Source organism: Hypomesus transpacificus, chromosome 3 (assembly GCF_021917145.1).
Source record: "Hypomesus transpacificus isolate Combined female chromosome 3, fHypTra1, whole genome shotgun sequence".
In the NCBI taxonomy this organism is placed as follows: Eukaryota; Metazoa; Chordata; class Actinopteri; order Osmeriformes; family Osmeridae; genus Hypomesus; species Hypomesus transpacificus.
In genome coordinates this window covers 389,467-409,540 of record NC_061062.1, presented here as the reverse complement: position 1 = coordinate 409,540, position 20,074 = coordinate 389,467, and the positions used below count along the sequence as shown (strand labels likewise).

The following is a 20,074-nucleotide window of genomic DNA, read 5'->3' as shown; positions in this document are numbered from 1 at the left end:
TGTGTCTGTGTGTGTGTGGTACCCTAGGCTGGAATTAAACACAAGCTGTTTGGATGATAACCTTGAAGCTGACCAAAAGTGATCAACATAAAAATCTACCACCTTTTTATTGTTCAATTGTATTTTTCTTGTGGGTATAAGTGTAATGAATCCTGTACTGTACACACAGTTAGATTTCATGCCCAGAGGATTTAAATGAAAAGGCTTTTGAGAACAATGTGTCAGTGAGCATGCTAGTGCATATCTCAGAAACAAATCATACTCAAAATGTTCTGAAAAGAACAGGAAAGATTAATCTCCACTTCGATGTTTACTGAGGAAAGGTTCCGCTTCACTTGCAGTTCAGCATCTCCCCGACCCTAACCCCCTGCATCTCCCCGACCGGCCCCCTGCAGTTGAGTGGAATTGGAGAGCAAAGACTTGATAGATGTTCCAGACGGTCAGAGCATGAACAGTAGTCAGCACTTCCCGTTAAGCGCTCTCCAAGCTGCTACTGGGCTCTCGCAGGCAGACTGCTGAAGCTGCTACTGGGCCCTCGCAGGCAGACTGCTGAAGCGCTGGTCGGAGGCAGAGGTCTGGGACGTCTGTGTTTTGGGAACATTCCAGAACATTCCAGAACATTCCAGTGTTCCCAGACACCAACACTGCCTTGTGCTGTGGCTCCTGAAACGTGTATAGCGTTACCACAGCAACGAGGGAGCAAGGAGAGGATGTGTCCACCACAGCTTCAATCAATGTACTGTATCGTACATGATGTTCTCTATGTTAGGATAAAAGATGCTTCCATAGCATCAGATCATCAACAACATGTTTAATGTATAATCTGTTCTAACTCACTGGCAGTATCCACCAGTAATGCCTTAGGAACCTTTTCCATGTATTTACATTGTGCTGTGTTTCTGCCATGTGGCAACATAACTCTTTTGATTTATAGATCTCGTCTTTGATGCTGCGCACTAAGAGCTTGGCAAACCCATTGCCTGGAAGGACTGGTGACAACAGGCAGTAAATAAAGAGGGCTTTGCTTTATACACCAAGATAAGATAATAAAAGCACACCAATTAATTCGTTTCTTCACTGGCACCTGACAGTGTTTCTTTACTGGCACCTGACAGTGCCTGTTGATTGGTTTCCAAAAGGGGAGTTTAGGAATGGCTGGGATGGCGCAGTCTCCACAGCCTGCAGCCTGCCTGCAGGGAGGGAAGACTAATCCTACACTAAACTTTACAGAACTTGAACGAGATTTTAAAAAGAAAGACAATGGAATTAAACAGTTGAAGTTTCATAAACAATTGACATGTGGTGCACAATAGGATAGTTCAGGAAAAACAAGCTATTAGCTGAAGTGTTTAAAAGACTTGAATCATGTTCATGTACAAGAATATCAGACACAAATAAGTGTTTAAGTGCTGAGCCTCGAGTCGCAGGTCACTCCTGTTCTACACAGGAGGAGTACCTCCCAGCAGTCAGCTCGAATTCTAGGAATGTTTAAGAAAAGTGTAGTTTCAAGGCTAAAACCTGAACTTAATGTGTCATAAATGGTTTGAATCAGTAACTTCTCTACACAAACAGCATTTTCTACAGTTGGACTCAACATGTTTCTCAGAGTGCAGGGAGGAATGCACCGGACCCTAACCCTGGAGCTCTGAGGGCTCTGCTGCAATCTCAGAAGTCAGTTTGAGCCACAAATCCTATCTTGCGTCCAAACCTCCTGAACTCTGTTGTAGTGGGACAGCTGAGGAGGCCTCAGCAGGGATCCTCTCTGGTCGTGACCAGAAAGAATGTGCGGCCTTTGAATGATCAGTCATATTTGAAAAGCATGTTTTCCAGATGATTAGATTAAACCTTGACGCTGGAGCTGAAAGGGATTCCCTGTTCTCTGGTGCGTATAACTCACCTGGAGTTCCTCTGTGGAGCTTAATGGCAAGCAGCTCTATCAAACTGAACGCTGCTTGACTTTCATGCGTGTGCAGCTGATGCATGGCTGCGTTGGCGCCAGGCTCCCTAACCCTAACCCTAACCCTAACCTGCTCTAACACTGCATGTGACTGACGTGAGGCTGCTCTTCCACTGCATGTGACTGACAGCTGATGCTCACTGTGCTAGCGTCCAGTTCCAGATCAGTGAAATGCGTGTGCTGACGTGCCAAAGATGGTTGTAGATCAGATTGTGGGGCTGATCATTGTGCATCCCTTTGGATAAAATAACCTGCTAAATGAATTAAATGTAAATGTATACAGTAGATAAATCAGTCTGTAGGTCAACAAAATACACTGTGTCATTCAGTTCTTCATTACTAACTGTTGGAGTGCCTATGATCAAATGTACAATATTCCTAAACCCTAAGATTTAAGAGCACACTTTTGCTGAAAAATTAGGTCATAGGTGATGAGGTTCATTTTTAACACACTTTTTTGCGTTCTGGTCTTGTAAAGAAACCCAGTAAAAGGACATGGAAGTGTTTATACTCATTTTGGAGAGCTCCCTGCTTCCATATACAGGTCTGTGAGTCTGACCACTACACTACAGCAGCAGACTGACCACTACAGCCCCTACAGCAGCAGACTGACCACTACAGCCCCTACAGCAGCAGACTGACCACTACAGCCCCTACAGCAGCAGACTGACCACTACAGCCCCTACAGCAGTAGACTGACCACTACAGCCCCTACAGCAGCAGACTGACCACTACAGCCCCTACAGCAGCAGACTCTGACCACTACAGCCCCTACAGCAGTAGACTGACCACTACAGCCCCTACAGCAGCAGACTGACCACTACAGCCCCTACAGCAGCAGACTGACCACTGCAGCCCCTACAGCAGCAGACTGACCACTACAGCCCCTACAGCAGTAGACTGACCACTACAGCCCCTACAGCAGCAGACTGACCACTACAGCCCCTACAGCAGCAGACTCTGACCACTACAGCCCCTACAGCAGCAGACTGACCACTACAGCCCCTACAGCAGTAGACTGACCACTACAGCCCCTACAGCAGCAGACTGACCACTACAGCCCCTACAGCAGCAGACTCAGAGGTGATGGGAGGAGTTCCACAGCAGTGTGTGTATTCTTGATGGGGGCTCAATGTGTGTGGAGCGGTGTCAGAGACAAGCTTGGTTGCAGCTGCAGTTTCTCTGCGTGGGTCTGAACAGCAGTGACAGGTGCTGCAGTCTCACAGACCATCTGAGAGGACTACAGAAACGGTCCCATGGCAACAGTAAAGAGAATGCGTAGCTGGAGAATGAAACATCCTTGTTGACCTTTGATTTATATTGCAAACCCCAAAACACAAATCCTAGAGAGAAGTATTTACCCTGACACAGATCAGCTCTGCTGACACGGGTGGGCTGTGCTGTTGGTGGTGGGATGGTAGGAGACACAGGGAGCACTGGTGCCTCTCTGATGGCTGAGTGCAGATGAAAGAAATTAACTGCATTCCACAACTACTGTCAGATTTCTCTGATTATCTTACTGACATCATTAGTATATATTAAGTATATTTAACTTGATGTACTGTTGATGTACTTTTCGAAATATGTACAGTACTTGGAAAGGAAAGAAATCCTATTAAAAGCACATACCATTTACCTCTAGAGGGTTTATGTCTTAAGTTGTGATGCAATAGAAACGTTTAGCTGTGGAAAATGTATTCTGCCATGGAACAGGAAATGTTCCAAAGAGAGCACATGATTCCAGGGAGAAGAATCTGAGTGACTCTTCTTTGTATTGGCCTGTACAATACATACGTACTCACTTTCATGCTGCTGGAAATTCCCATTTGAGGTCATATTAATTCCATATTCAGTACGACCATACTACAGTATGCTGCTGTGTTCTTGCAATTGTCCAAAAACGGTCAAGCCTAAAATGTTTTTCTGAAGACAAGATGCTGTAGAAAACGCATCCCTACTCATGATGCATGTTATACTACTTAGCTAACATCTTATAGCTACTATGTAGTTGTGGCTTGCCATGTTGTAAGAATGTCCTTATTCAGGATAAATAATCACCTGAATTGATATCAGTTTGTCACAAGCCTGATAACCTAACCCTGACAGAAGCCACAACCTCTCTCCATGCAGCTCTACCAAACACAAGCTCTTCATCCCCTGGTCTTTAGCCAGATGATCTCCTGTAGCCTTTCCTGGCGGTGGTGCAGTCTCCATGTTCTCCACGCCACCCAGACAGTTTGTACCTCACAAAGTCATTATCCACTTGTGTGGTCGCCAGGAACTCTTGTGTGATGATGCCTCGTCAGGTCATCACTGCTAATGCATTCCCTGGTCACTCGAAAGAGCTTTTTACATTCCTGGATGCAGCGATGCTCTCGTGTTCTCAGATGACTGACATGAAGTGTGTCAGCTCTTACATTAGCTCAAGTCCCGGTGGAAGACGATGGCACCAACATGCACACCATCTGTCAGTGAAGCACAGGGGTCTGTGTTTAGCTGGCATGCAGGGAGCACCATGGATGATTTGGTGTCTGCTAGTAAACAATAAACCCAGGTACCACCGCCAAGCAAGAAGCATCCAAGACTAGCAGACCGTGAGATCACAGACCGTGACATCACTAGCCGGATGTGAACCGAGTCACTGTAACTGATTAATCATCTCCCAGCACAGATTCAGGGTTCTGTCAGCTAAAGACAAATAACCTTCTTGGTTAGATTAATTCATCTGTTTACCTGTTTACAGCACTGAAAAAACTGTAATTATTGTTCGAATGGAATAGTTTTATCAAGTAAGGCCAAAATAGGTTACTATAAGTTTATTTCATTTTACCACAATACACCAGCTGCAAAGCCACTGATAATATCCATGTTTCCCCCTTTAGCATTGAGTAATGAAGCATGGATTACGATCTGTGAGTTACCATAGACTGCATGGCCAATAGTTAAAATGTGTTTCAAAGATTTGGCTAGTTCAGAACAGCTAACAGAAGAATAAGTGTTTTTTGGCCAAGTCTGGGAAACAAACGGCTTTGGTTTCTCCTGTAAATGACGTAGGTTGGTTCCCAATCCTCATGCAAGGGCCAGTCTGGCTGATTGTTGGTTGAGCATTACTAACTCCACAGCAGGTTCCAGTACATGCTGGCCAGCCGGGATTCTACCTCATCCAAGGGGGACAAACATGGACCTGTCAGGTCGCTTGTTCAATTAAACATAACTTTATCGATGCACCCTGATGGTATCCGGTTCTGAAGGGAGTTTCTTTTGCCAAAACAAAGTTTTGCACATGCCCTTTTTATACCGAACGCAGCTCCTATAGAAGCGTAGCAGCAGGGTGCTCGGAGGACCCTCCTGCTGTGAGGGAGTGCTGACGAGCGCTGACTGACTCACCATGAGGGTTGGTAAATTCATGGCCTCAAGGATGAAACTCAGCAGCTGCCAGTGTGCTAACCTCAGCCTGCTGTGTCACGCACAATCTAATCAAAAACAGAAACTATGTAGAAGCAGCCCTGGGCTGCAGCATGCTGCCACTGGACAGAAGACACGGCAGGCCCCAGGCCGTGGGAGCTGGAGAAGCTTGTCCTGTGATTCATTCACCTGTACAGGGTCAGAAAGCAGGGAAATTAGCATAGGAGAGCCAAAATCACCTGTCATCTGACTGTATAAGAACTTCAACTTTGCGTTAATGTTAATGAGGACACTAATAGACGTGCAGTCAATTGCTGATTCCAATAATGTCTACTATCTGTAAATGGGAAAAATCGAAGTTGAAAACCATTGAAATATAAGAATCATATGCAATGTGTAGTCTTACTATACTGTAGGAGCTGATGTTAATGAGATGCAGGAACAGCTTGACAACCAAGTTAAAGACAGAATCAAGCTGCTGATGTCATCAACAGGTGGGCCAGGCCTCACAGGGCTCACTAGCACCAAGCCAAGGATGTTAGGTTTCATCTCAGCACGCCTCAGAGAGCCGCATCTGCAGTTCCCTTTACCCACACCTGTCTATAGAGGAGTCTGGTCCAGCTCCTCTGACCCACTTGTGTCAATAACAATCCGCATGATGGAACACTATTACCAGAAAAACATACTGGAGCTTATGACATCACTGTGGAGGCAGGTCTCCAGACACCAATGGCCAGTGAGGAGCCCCTGCAGGGCAGGACTTGGAGCAGCAGACAGTCCCTGGTGGTCCTGCTGCTGTTTAGACAGGAAGACAGAGCTGAACAATCTCATCCTGTACTTCCCTGACACAGTGTGTGTGTGTGTGTGTGTGTGTGTGTGTGTGTGTGTGTGTGTGTGTGTGTGTGTGTGTGTGTGTGTGTGTGTGTGTGTGTGTGTGTGTGCAAGCATAGAGAGAGAGTTAACAGCTATCTGTGGACTGTTTCCTCTGCCTGGGTGGTGTGTTAGGGATTAATCAGGACCTGGCATGTTTCTACCACGCTGTGAGGTCACACATACCTAGAAGACACGCCTGGTAACACCTGCCTACGTCCTCTCCCTCCACACCCCTTCTCCAGAACGACTGGATTCCCATCCACTCCCTCCCCTGCCCAAATATAGACCCTCCGGACACTTCCCACCAGACAAGCTTGATTCTGCTGAAGCAGTGTGTTTCCCTGCCTGGGTTCTAGACCAGGACAACGCTGCTGCTCGTCACTGATCTGCCGGGATGAACACCTCCCTCTGGTGTGTACATTCTGGCTGGGCAGCAGGGGTCCAGGTGTGTGCTCCTCTCATGTTCAGGGGTCCAGGTGTGTGCTCCTCTCATGTTCAGGGGTCCAGGTGTGTGTTCCTCTCATGTTCAGGGGTCCAGGTGTGTGCTCCTCTCATGTTCAGGGGTCCAGGTGTGTGTTCCTCTCATGTTCAGGGGTCCAGGTGTGTGCTCCTCTCATGTTCAGGGGTCCAGGTGTGTGCTCCTCTCATGTTCAGGGGTCCAGGTGTGTGCTCCTCTCATGTTCAGGGGTCCAGGTGTGTGCTCCTCTCATGTTCAGGGGTCCAGGTGTGTGCTCCTCTCATGTTCAGGGGTCCAGGTGTGTGCTCCTCTCATGTTCAGGGGTCCATGGATATTACATTTAGCTGCCCACTATTTCAGGGTGTGTTAGTCATGTGTAGTGAGTCCTGGGCTGTTTGTCCAAATGTTTCCATCTCTGTCTTTATCTCCCCCTGCCCCCCCCTGCCCCCCCCCCCCCCCTGCCCCCTCTGCCCTCTGTGTTGATACACACCCACATCTGGACCTTTCTGCTCCAAGTATGAGCTCACGTTGTATTTCGGGTAAAAGGACGACTTACAGGCGTGCTTGTCCAGAGGTGAGCTGTGGTGCAAGTCTCAGTCAGGAGGTCCAGTCCCCCACAGGAGGTCCAGTCCCCCAGACAGAACATGGTCCAGTCCCCCACAGGAGGTCCAGTCCCCCACATGAGGTCCAGTCCCCCACAGGAAGTCCAGTCCCTCGGACAGAACATGGTCCAGTCCCCCACATGAGGTCCAGTCCCCCACAGGAGGTCCAGTCCCCCAGACAGAACATGGTCCAGTCCCCCACATGAGGTCCAGTCCCCCACAGGAGGTCCAGTCCCCCAGACAGAACATTGTCCAGTCCCCCAGACAGAACATTCTGACTCCAGATTCTGACACAGTCTGACTCCATCACAAGAAAATACACATGTAGGTGACAGGGTTTGAAGAAATTTAAGATGGCCAATAGACTTGCCTGCTTATTAGCTTCATGCTTAGTAAACAACCTCATGACAGCAAAGTCAATATTTGATCATTAGACTGGAAAGAGCTACAAATTCTTGTGACATCACTGTCCTTATCGTCACAAAGAAATTCAATAGGCTTAACACAAATGAAAGGAGTTTAAGGTTTTCATCATTAAAATACGCACACACCAGGCCTGTGTTCAAGATAGATCAGTAAGAATCAACACACCTACCAACCTGAAAACATGTATGTGATGCAGTTACAATTGTAAATGACCATACGTAGAAGTAGAAAAATCATATGCTATTTTTACAACAGTGGTCTTAGTGTTATTCATTTACATTTATGCATTTAGCAGACGCTTTTATCCAAAGCAACTTCCAAGAGAGAGCTTTACAAAAGTGCATAGGTCACTGATCATAACAACGAGATAGCCCCAAACATTGCGGGTAGCCAAAACATGAAGCATTCATTGTGAAAATATTCATCCTGTCTGTTGTCCCATGGCCGTCCTATGATTCTTCATGTTCACTTTGGCATACACTTACTACGGCTCCTAGTGGCCAAGTACTGAATAGTAATAATGATAAACGTTCAAAAGGTGATATAAATACACATAAATATTATTTGCTAATTCAAAGCCAACCATTTTTACAGAATGTATCTTTTTGTGATTTAGTTATCAACTGAATATATAATCAGATTGATAAATTCTCAATTGATTCTAGGTTATGATGTATTTTTTATAAAAATAAATCCGTCCAAACTATATGTATATATATTATTTATTCTATTTATTTTATAAGTGACTGAAAATAGAGTTGGATATATTAGTGCATATTAAACAAATAACGTGCGTCAAGAAACGATCGTTTGGCACTTGTTTGTCTATAAAATATTTATCCGCTGATGGAAACTCTACTCTGGAATGCATTTTTTTCCTATGTGTCTGTCTCGGATATTACTCGGACTGTGAGGTAAGGAAATAAGTTCGTCCCTTTCTCCTCTCGCGTTCTGATTGGAGGAGACGGGTTTCAGGAATGTCATGAAAAGATTTAAATAGCACTTATGTGCTCAGAGTTGGTAGAATAGTCTTAGCATCGGAATAAAGACAGAACTACCCTGAAGAGTCTTCCTCCAACAGGCCTATTAGAACTGTTTAATTTACAAGGGACTAGGAGTTTCTTGAAGAATTGACAAGAAAGAAGCGTTACAAGTCAGGACTCCTGCTTTGATTTATTCTGAACTATTTTCTATTGTATTCAGGTATGTGAATCCTTTAAATGTATTGTAGACTATTTTCTTTGTCTTAAATACATTTTTCGTTCATTTCATTCTTCCAGATAAACTGTAGTCTATTTTAAAACAATTTATCGGATGTTTCTTTATTTAGTTAAACTAAGGCATCTGAGAGCAAGATGAAACTGACAGGGATCTTTCTGCTGTTGATGCTCTGGAACTGTGAGGGCAGCAGAGTGGCAGGTGAGTTTGAACTTTTTGGGATATTATGATCAATTATTGTCAATAGGCCTACTGGAAAAAAATTCTAATTGTTTTCCTTTTGACTTTGTTATCTTAAATTTAAAGTTGCCATAGACAATCGTTGTTATTTCTCCCTTCAGAAAGCGGAGATGATAACAGCGTATACGACCTATTCGAACTTGCGCGAGTACACAAGAGGCATAATGGAGTGAGCTTGGTGAAAGGCGCAGATCCGTACAGCCCCGCGTACAAGATCCTCAACGCAGACCTGATCCCCCAGGTGCCGGACGCCTCCTTCAGGGACCTCATAGATTCCATTCAAGCCGAGAGGGGATTTATTTTACTCGTCAACTTCAAACAATCAAAGAAAACCAGAGGCAGTCTTCTGACTATTGAGAAGAATGACGGCACTGGACCAATTTTCGAAATCATTTCCAACGGCAAAGCGAACACTTTGGACGTGGTTTATTCCACTATGAATCAGCAACAGGTTGTGTCTATCGAGGATGCAGATTTGGCCACCGGACAATGGAAGAATATCACCTTGTTCATCCAGGACGATCGTGCGCAACTTTTTGTTGGCTGCGAAGATATTAATATTTCGGAGATGGACGTGCCAATCTACAAGGTCCTTTCTCCCGAGGTCGCAGATGTTGCCCGTTTGAGGATCGGAAAAGGAGCAGTTAGAGACAGATTCATGGTAAATTTTCACAGCCTATACTTTCTTAAAACTATTTCATTACGAACCAAGGCTACTTTGATTTGGTATTCATAATAATCATGAAATGTATGGGACGCAGATTTAATCTGATACACGTTTTAAACGGAATGTGTATTTGTTCAGGGAGTTCTCCAGAACGTGCGCTTTGTGTTTGGGACCACCTTAGAAACTGTCCTGAGGAACAAGGGATGCCAGAGCGGTGGTATGTACCCCTGAACTAAATACAATGACTACCTCTTGTTAGTGTTCTAGAAAACCAGAAGCAAACGTTCTGTCTTGCCCTCCTTTGCCCACAGCAGTGCTGACTGACGTCATGACCCTGGACAACCCAGTGAACGGCTCCAGTCCTGCCATCAGGACTGAATACACGGGTCACAAGACCAAAGGTGAGACTGCCTGCTCCTTGATGTGACACAGCCAGGCTGTGCTGCTGGTGTCCAGTGTGTGGTATGAACCTGAGGGTTAAACTGACTTCTCTCCTTCCTGCTCTCCAGATCTGCAGTCTGTCTGTGGGTTTTCCTGTGAGGATCTTGCCGGCATGTTTAAGGAACTCAAGGGACTCGGCGTGGTTGTCAAGCAGCTGTCGAACGAGCTCCGCAGAGTGGTGAGGACCTACAGCCAACTCCACCCTCCCTCTCATCTCTCTTCCCCTCTCTCTCTCTCTCCTCCCTCCCTCTCATCAATCTTCCTGTCTCTCTCCTCCCTCCCTCGCTTTCCTCCCTCTCTCCCGTCTGTTCCTCTCTCTCTCTCTCCTCCCTCCCTCCCTCCCTCCCTCCCTCCCTCCCTCCCTCCCTCCCTCCCTCCCTCCCTCCCTCCCTCCCTCCCTCCCTCCCTCCCTCCTCTCTTTCCTCTCTCTCTCATTGTGTCTGCTCAGTCACACAAAGCCACTTGTCCCTGTATTTTAGTCCTTGCCAAACCCCTGATGGGCCCCATGTGAATACACACTCATATCTTTGGCTGTTGTTTTATTAGCATTGCTCCAGTAGAAGTTAGCTATCTTTTCACTACAAAGTTACTAGGTGATTCATTCTTTCTTGGCAACAGAACATTTTTCCATTCTAATGTCTGAAAACAACTCTCTCTCTCTCTCTCCCTCGCCCCCCTCTCTCTCTCTCTCTCTCTCTCTCTCTCCCTCGCTCTCTCTCTCTCTCTCTCTCTCTCTCTCTCTCTCTCTCTCTCTCTCTCTCTCTCTCTCTCTCTCTCTCTCTCTCGCTCTCTCTCTCTCTCTCTCTCTCTCTCTCTCTCTCTCTCTTTCTCTCTCTCTCTCTATCACTCTCCCCTCTCTCTCTTCCTTCCTGCTTCTCTCCCTGGCAGTCGGAGGATAGCAATCTCCTCATGAACCAGATGACGATCCACAGTGGAGTCTGCCTCCACAACGGCATCGTTCACAAGGACAAGGACGAGTGGACTGTGGACGGCTGCACCGAGTGCACCTGCCAGGTACATGTTATCCGTGTCTCCTGAACACACACCTGCCAGGCAGTCCCACAGCCAGCACAGTGCTGCCTGCCTCGGAGCCTCCTCAGGTGATAAAGGCCTCTTGTGTTTATGCTGACATGAGCCTCTGTAGCCAGGTAAAAAGAGCCGTCACCTTCCTGTCAGCCCACCAGCTAACAGCCTGCCAGCTAACAGCAGGGACATGTGGACCCTAGAAAGCAGCATTCCTTACTCCACTCTCTCTAAATAGTGTCTACGGGTGTTTTAATGATTACATAATTGGCATGGTTTCAGGAATGCTTCCTAATTAGACAGTCTGGTCGTCAGGGTTCCTGGTTGTCAGGTAACCCTAACATGCTGTCAGACCCCCAGCTCCCCTTACCATACCCCAGACCAGCTCCCCTCACCATACCCCAGAGCAGCTCCCCTCACCATAACCCAGAGCAGCTCCCCTCACCATACCCCAGAGAAGGTGAACAGAGAGACAGAGATCATCTCATTGTTCCCAAACACACCAATTAGTTCAGGCACAACACTGCTTTTAAGTAATGAGAAGTGAAGCAGATATTTGTCTGCACAAGTGACAAACATCATCTTGACCCTGCTGTTTCTCCGCACAGAACTCTGCCACCATTTGCCGCAAGATCTCCTGCCCTCTGATCCCCTGCACCAACGCCACCGTGCCAGACGGGGAGTGCTGCCCTCGCTGTGGAACACGTATGTCCCGCCCGCCTGCATGGCCGAGCACCACACAGCTACTGCCAAAGAGTAGACAACTTCCAAACAAATCTAAATCTGAGAGCTTTAATACGACACCAACTAGACGTCTGTAAGCTTGTAGATAGTAACCCTCTCGTGGCATCTCCCCTCACAGCGAGTGACTTTGCTGAGGACGGCTGGTCCCCCTGGTCCCAGTGGACACACTGCTCCGTGTCCTGTGGGCGGGGCATCCAGCAGAGAGGACGCTCCTGCGATCGCATCAATAGCAACTGCGAGGGCACGTCCGTCCAGACGAGAGACTGCTACCCTCAGGAGTGTGACAAACGCTGTGAGTAGCTCCTCCGGCCGCCTCTCCTCTCACTGCTGCTGTTCCCCTGCTCCTGGGTCATTGTTGCATGTGAACTGACGATCCTGTGTGGTCTGCAGTCAAGCAGGACGGCGGCTGGAGCCACTGGTCTCCCTGGTCCTCCTGCTCGGTCACCTGCGGAGAGGGAGTCGTCACTCGCATCCGACTCTGCAACTCCCCCACGCCCCAGATGGGAGGCATGGACTGCCAGGGCGAGGGACGCCAGACTGAACCCTGCCAGAAGTCCCCTTGTCCCGGTAAGTAGCTGTGTGTGAAGACTGGCATGAAGCCTGTCTGTCTGTCTGGAGGCATGTCAGCTCACATCTCTCCCTTCCACTCCACCCCTCTAGTCAACGGTGGCTGGGGACCCTGGTCGCTGTGGGACACCTGCTCCATCACCTGCGGGGGAGGGGTTCAGAATCGGAAGCGTCTCTGCACCGACCCCGCCCCTAAATTTGGAGGAAAAGATTGTGTTGGTGATGGCAAGATGTCCCAAGTGTGCAACAAAGAGAACTGCCCTGTCGGTAAGAACACACTGACCCGATATGACTCACTCTGAAATAATTGTACACATATTATATTTCCCGAATGCTTTCCTAATAACAATCCAAACTCACAAGTTAATGAATCATTTTGACTAATAACGTGTATGTTTCTGTCGGTAGATGGCTGTCTCTCCAACCCCTGCTTTGCTGGGTCCAAGTGCAGCAGCTTCCCAGACGGTACGTGGCGGTGTGGGAGGTGCCCCGCGGGCTACTCTGGGGACGGCATCACCTGCAAGGACATCGACGAGTGCCAGGAGGTCCCTGATGCCTGCTACGTTCAGAACGGTGTCCACCGCTGTGAGAACACAGAGCCTGGCTACCACTGCCTGCCCTGCCCTGCACGCTACTCTGGCCCTCAGCCCTACGGCAGAGGAGTGGAGCAAGCCACCGCAGAGAAGCAGGTGGGCTTAGCTGCAAGCTGCCTAGCTGCCAGCTGGGGAATGCTGTACAAATAACATGCAGTTCATCCATGCCAGTGATTCACCTTCCAAACTAACCCAGCCTCTCCTTCTAGGTTTGCACTCCTCGTAACCCTTGCAAGGACGGCAGCCACGACTGTAACAAGAACGCCAACTGCATCTACCTGGGTCTCTTCTCTGAGACCATGTTCCGCTGTGAATGCCGGCCGGGCTACGCAGGGAACGGATACATCTGTGGAGAAGACTCGGACCTGGATGGATGGCCCAACACGGACCTGCTCTGTGTGGAAAACGCCACCTACCACTGCAAGAAGGTCGGCAGGAGAGAGCCACAGGCCCATCAATACACATGTCAGCATATCTCAGCTCTGTAGCTTTATTATGGTGTGTTTAACGTCTCCTTTGTTCTTCCACAGGATAACTGTCCCAACCTACCCAACTCTGGACAGGAAGACCACGACAAAGATGGCCTTGGAGACGCCTGCGACCACGATGATGATAACGATGGGATTCCTGATGACAGGGTGAGGCAATCCTCTAGACTCTAGTCTAGATCTTGCTTCTCCATACGAGGACCAAACACAGCAACTAGACCTCATTCATCTGGGCTGCAGGAATGCTGCTCTCTGCTCATCTGACCAGAGAGTGGGAGAGTTCGGGAGACAGCCAGCAGCATATAAATATCAGAATTCAGAACGCAGCTTCAGAACATAGCCTCAAACACGCACACTTTCATACCGTGCATTGAGAAAGCTAAGACTAGTAGAGTGCAAATGCACTAGTAGAGTGCTTGTACACTAACTCTGTCAATACTGAAGTTGTAATGTGTCTCGTGGTTGTAGGACAACTGCCCCATGGTGTACAACCCTGCCCAGTATGACGCGGACCGCGATGATGTCGGTGACCGCTGTGATAACTGTGTGTTTGAGAGCAACCCTGACCAGATAGACACGGACAGCAACGGGGAGGGCGATGCCTGCGCTGTGGACATTGATGGGGACGGTGAGACAAGACACACCTGCATCCTGGCACTCTGGAAATGTTTTAAAGTTTTAAATTAGTTTTAAATGTTACACCTGTGTTTTAATTTGATAGGTATTCTTAACGAGAAGGACAACTGTCCCTATGTGTACAATGTGGATCAGAGAGACAGTGATTTTGATGGCGTCGGAGACCACTGCGACAACTGTCCACTCGAGCACAACCCTGACCAGGTAACCATGCCCACAGCAGCCCTCAGGAACACAGGAGAGAGCTCCCTGCACACCTGTGGGGCCACTCAGAGAAAGGGAGGAATGTTAAAGCTGGAGGAGGAATGAGTGTAATGCACTCTTTCACCTATTCATCCCAGCTTTTGAACAGATATGAATGCATGTGTGTAGTCTTGCCAAGGTACAAGGACACAGAAACCTTGTTTGTGGAGACATAGCTAGCATACCTGAAGACAACGGGTTTCATTTAAGAGCTTGGAGGGCGACTAACTCATGTTGAGAGTGATGAGATTTATTTTCTGAAGGAAGCAAGGAAGTGTTTCATCGTGTGAGAATGTGCCTTGTCGGAACTCTAAAGAAATTCTTGTCTCCTACAGATTGACTCTGACTCGGACCTCGTGGGAGACAAGTGCGACAGCAACCAAGACATTGACGAGGACGGTCACCAGAACAATTTGGACAACTGTCCCTACATCCCCAACGCCAACCAGGCCGACCACGACAAAGACGGCAAGGGTGACGCCTGTGACCACGATGACGACAATGATGGCATTCCTGATGACAAGGACAACTGCAGGCTGGCCTTCAACCCTGACCAGCTGGACTCTGATGGTGAGTCACCGTCTCCAGGATTCACAGCAGTCTCACTGGTGCTGATAAATGGACCTACTGTGTACAGAGTAACTCAAAGTGCAGCCCAATAGAGTACAGAGTGGAGGTCCTTCTTGATGTTATCCATCTGCTCCTTAGTCTTCCTTTTCTAACTGTGCTTTCGCTCCATGTTTCAGGGGATGGTCGTGGTGATATTTGCAAAGATGACTTTGACCAAGACAATGTGCTGGACATCTACGATGTGTGCCCTGAGAACTTTGCCATCTCAGAAACAGACTTCCGCAGGTTCCAGATGGTACCTCTGGACCCCAAGGGCACTTCTCAGATTGACCCCAACTGGGTGGTCCGCCACCAGGGCAAGGAGCTGGTCCAGACGGTCAACTGTGACCCTGGCATTGCTGTTGGTGAGTACAGCACCAATAAACATCAATGAGAGAACTAAGGAAACACGCAAGTCTCTCACTTCCTGTGTGACGAACCGTTCAAGCTCTAACCTGTTTTGTTTGCTGCTCAGGTTACGATGAGTTCAACGCAGTGGACTTCAGCGGAACCTTCTTCATAAACACGGACAGAGATGACGACTACGCAGGCTTCGTGTTTGGCTACCAGTCCAGCTCCAGGTTCTACGCTGCCACCTGGAAGCAGATCACCCAGACCTACTGGTCCCACACCCCCACCAGGGCTCAGGGCTACTCTGGTCTGTCCATTAAGGTGGTCAACTCCACCACGGGCCCAGGAGAGCACCTGAGGAACGCCCTGTGGCACACTGGAGACACCGCAGGACAGGTGAGCTCAGTTCAGAAACCTGCGGTCGGTCTGAAGACTAGAAGATGCGTGTTAGAGAAGGAAGAAAAGGCAGTTTCTTATCATATGTTTTGATTGGTGCTCACAGGTGCGTACATTGTGGCACGACCCCAAGAACATCGGCTGGAAGGACTACACTGCGTACAGGTGGCACCTGATCCACAGGCCCAAGACTGGACTCATCAGGTGAGGCGACATCTCAAACTGGAATCACAATAAAAGAGCTGACGCTAGCTGTAGTGAGCTGATGGGCTAACAGGATTTCTTCATCCTTTTAGAGTTGTGATGTATGAGGGGAAGAGAATCATGGCTGATTCCGGTAATCTGTACGACAAGACATACGCAGGTGGAAGACTGGGCCTGTATGTCTTCTCACAAGAGATGGTGTACTTCTCAGACCTCAAATACGAATGCAGAGGTAAGACGCTACATACTTGCAAACAAATAATGTACGTCTCAGAAGTATACTCATTCCACTTGAGTTTGAATTTTAACTGAATGTTTCTTCCCTCCTTTTTACCCCTCAGATACATAATGGGATCAGAGTGAGGCTCTCAGAAGAATGTATGTCTGTTTCAATATAAATATGTAATGTTTTCCCTGGGACCATATCTATATTACTCTTTCCTTGCGAAGTGCACATTGGTGGATTGGAGAGCATGTGAGTGGAGGCAAGGTCGGTGGACCTCAGGACTTGGTGAACTGACTGCTGGGTGACAGCTCAACCACTACACCATCAGTAGATGAAGAAACCGGCAGCTCCCACTTTGCAGAGCTTCACACTTGCTTGAGCTGCCCAGCTGAGGGCCACAGATCGCTGTGCACTTCTGAAATAGCTGCCGATACCCTCCTCTCCCGATGCGTGTCCAAAGGGGAAAGTATGTGTCTATATTTTTTAAGCATTTTCTGTAGATCTGCTGTGGACTCAGAGACTTGTTTCAATATGAAGAAAGCAGTGGGAGGAGGGAGATCTTTAGATGGCCAGAGAAGGCCCCTGAAGGAACTGAGGGACCCTGGACAGGATGTGGACTGATGTTACTATCAGAAAGAGTGAATGTTATCTGTGTGTGTGTGTGTGTTGCCCAGGAAGATACTTTTTTTAGAACTCCCTAGAGGTTGTAGACCATTTTAAATAAGATATACTTTTATCCCCCCATTCATCTGGATTCGCTTTAACCTTGAATAGGTTTGCATTGTGGGACTCCCATATGACTCCTGCAGTTCAGCTTTGTAAGAAGTAGGCCAGTCAAGTGCTATCTCAGGACAGGACAAGAACAGCAAGACCCAGAGCCAGTGTTGAATCTCCTGCAGACAACACTGCAGAGATACTTTGGGAACAACCGCTTTTACCCTAGAATATAAGAAGTGTACAGGGACGTAAACAAAAGGCCAGTCTGACCTGCCATGAGAGGACTCTTGTTAAGGTTGTACATAAGTTATTATTTATTTAGTTTGTTACCATCTGAGAGTATTCACAAGGGATCCCTAGATGAGGCTCCCTCATTCATCTCTGTCAGACGTATTTGCAAACCCGTCCAAGCAACTGGAATCTTTAAACCAGGGGTCCCTTGAACAGTCCTCTCACAGCACGGTGGAACCTCTCACTGAAATCCGACCAAGACAACAAATAAACTAAAAGTCACTTTTTAAGAAATCATGTTTCTGCACAGTATGCATGGCCAGTGTGATTGAGCATGTGTGTATAGTTCTGAATAGGAAAAAGTTAACCCTCTACGTACAAATATTACCTCATAATTTTTCTGATTGACACAAACGAGACGAATATCTTTTTAGCAGCAGAGTATTAGTGGTTGGCTTATTTTGGTAATTTTTGCACAACTGTAGTGCAATAATGTTTTCATTTTTTTTGCTGTAAATAAGATATTTTTGTAAAACAAAATATTCCCAAAGTAAGAAAAACACTTAAATTTGTTGTGCTTTATGTATGTCCTGTGCATTTGTAATGGATAAATTATTGTTATGTTTGTTTCATGTTAAGAGGTCTTCATGTGTAGATATATGCTATTTAAGTAATTTATCAAGAAACTTGACCAATGGAAGTGTTTCTGTTTGTATAAACTTGTTTGCACACTGACATGAGGATGTCTTTGGTTTTTGTTTTATACTTTTTTATATTAGTGATGCTTCTAAGACAATGTTTACCCTATTCTTACCCACAACATGCCGTTTATATTCCTGTCATTTATTTTGTTATGTCAACCAAATAATAAACACATCAGGTGAAAATGACTGGTACTGCTTGTCCTGAACAGGATTGCTTGGCGCAGGTAAATGGTCACTACTTCTAGTCACTGACTGTGTGAATCAGCAGCTTCATCCGTCTGAGCCTGATGTTATGGAGCGAGGGTCCTACAAGCCTGCCAGCCTTGCTGTGTCAACAGGAAGGAATTCTACTTGCTAGCTCAGTCTGGTTCTCCTGGGGGAAAGGGAGGATCCGTCAGAGGTGACAGCCTGAAGTAAAGACCAGTTTTAAAGCGTTATCTCTGCTCATCCAGTACATTATGTCAATCCCACACATGGGGAGATGGAGGAATTTGTGCAACATACCTGGTAAATTAATGGGTTTAACGAAATCACGTATCTCATTGTCAACTTGCTCAGTTTCAGTAACTCTACAGAGCTAACTACACCTGGCCCATAGTAACTCTACAGAGCTAACTACAGCTGGCCCATAGTAACTGTACAGAGCTAACCACAGCTGGCCCATAGTAACTCTACAGAGCTAACTACAGCTGGCCCATAGTAACTCTACAGAGCTAACTACAGCTGGCCCATAGTAACTCTACAGAGCTAACTACAGCTGGCCCATAGTTACTCTACAGAGCTAACCACAGCTGGCCCATAGTAACTCTACAGAGCTAACTACAGCTGGCCCATAGTAACTCTACAGAGCTGGCTACTGTCACACCTTCATGATGCATTCCACAAATTTACAGTCTTTGCTTTGTGGCGATAAACTTGAGGTGTTAGCGTGAATCTAGTCTGTAAACAGAGTTAGGAGATGGTGTGCTCTTGCCTAGTGCCAGCAGCTCAGACCTACTACATGAAACATTCAGCTAAGACATGCTGCTTTCTAAGTAAAAACTATCCGTAATGTCTGTTTGAATTCAATTTATATTGTGTTCAATTGGAATTCATTGGACATGTTCTGATTGTCTCAGATTTCTATTAGTCAATATAGTTATACAATATCCTTTGAATTCAACATACATTATGGATCGTTTCTACTTAGAATCCTGGTGTTTCTAAATTCCCAGGGCAGAGGGTTTATGAGGGTTTATGAGGAAGGCTAAGGTTGAGATTGACCTTGGAGGCTCACCTGGTGAATGTGTTTGACCTTGGAGGCTCACCTGGTGAATGTGTTTTCTGTTGACTGGAATGTGAGAGAATTCCTGCAGCGTAGTCAAGACTCCAGGGTGAAAGTGGGCAAGCAGAGGGTGGAGAGAGGAGCAGAGGCCTCTGGGTGTCCAGGGACATGACAGATGATGTCTGACCCCACGGCAAACCAGGTGCAAGAACGGGTCATGCTGTGCAGTCATGAGTAAACATGAACCAGGTAAACAGCTCATCTAAAACCAGGCCGCAGACCTCTTGTCAAGCGGCTCAAGGTGAAGCCTTGGACGATGGTAATGGTGAGGATAGGATTACAGAGACCTGGGAGAGCAGGCAGCTTTAACCTTGTGTTCTCTTGTCTATCTGACCCCGCTGGGATCCAGGCTCACCTAAAGCGCCAGGAATGTATGGAATTCCCCCCTTCTGAAGAGTACAAACTGTGGCTGGTGGTCCATCCTGTGGATCCTACTGCAGTCTGGCGTCTCCTCGTCCGTCCGCGTGTCTGTGTTTGTTTAGCAGGGATCCACAAGTCCTACAATCCTGCTTGCTACTAGATGTGTGTTGGTTGTAAGCAGAGTTGGCAAAAGTACACACATCCTTCAATCAAGTAGAAGTACAGATTCTCATGTTTAAAGGTTGAAGTACTGACTACACTTTTTCACTCAAGTTCCAGGAATCCTTTTTGATGTAAACAATTTAAACAAACATCTCCCTCATATATGGCCATGGGTGATCAGGAATGTCTCTATTTTCAGTCATGTAGACA

General features: G+C 47.1%; 1 protein-coding gene across 1 annotated transcript; it reads left to right on the top strand.

Moving 5' to 3' along the window:
• The first annotated feature begins 8,734 nt into the window (after nt 1-8,734).
• Nucleotides 8,735-18,201, top strand: LOC124466544 (thrombospondin-1-like). Its single transcript, XM_047018480.1, has 22 exons — nt 8,735-8,923; nt 9,051-9,139; nt 9,280-9,839; nt 9,984-10,062; nt 10,157-10,246; nt 10,355-10,464; nt 11,175-11,300; nt 11,918-12,014; nt 12,172-12,345; nt 12,444-12,620; nt 12,714-12,887; nt 13,029-13,309; nt 13,423-13,641; nt 13,744-13,851; nt 14,170-14,329; nt 14,423-14,541; nt 14,916-15,150; nt 15,327-15,554; nt 15,665-15,936; nt 16,043-16,140; nt 16,233-16,372; nt 16,482-18,201. The coding sequence occupies exons 2-22, from the start codon at nt 9,076-9,078 to the stop codon at nt 16,487-16,489; spliced, it is 3,519 nt and encodes a 1,172-aa protein (XP_046874436.1). The 5' UTR covers nt 8,735-8,923; nt 9,051-9,075; the 3' UTR covers nt 16,490-18,201.
• Nucleotides 18,202-20,074: the final 1,873 nt, after the last annotated feature.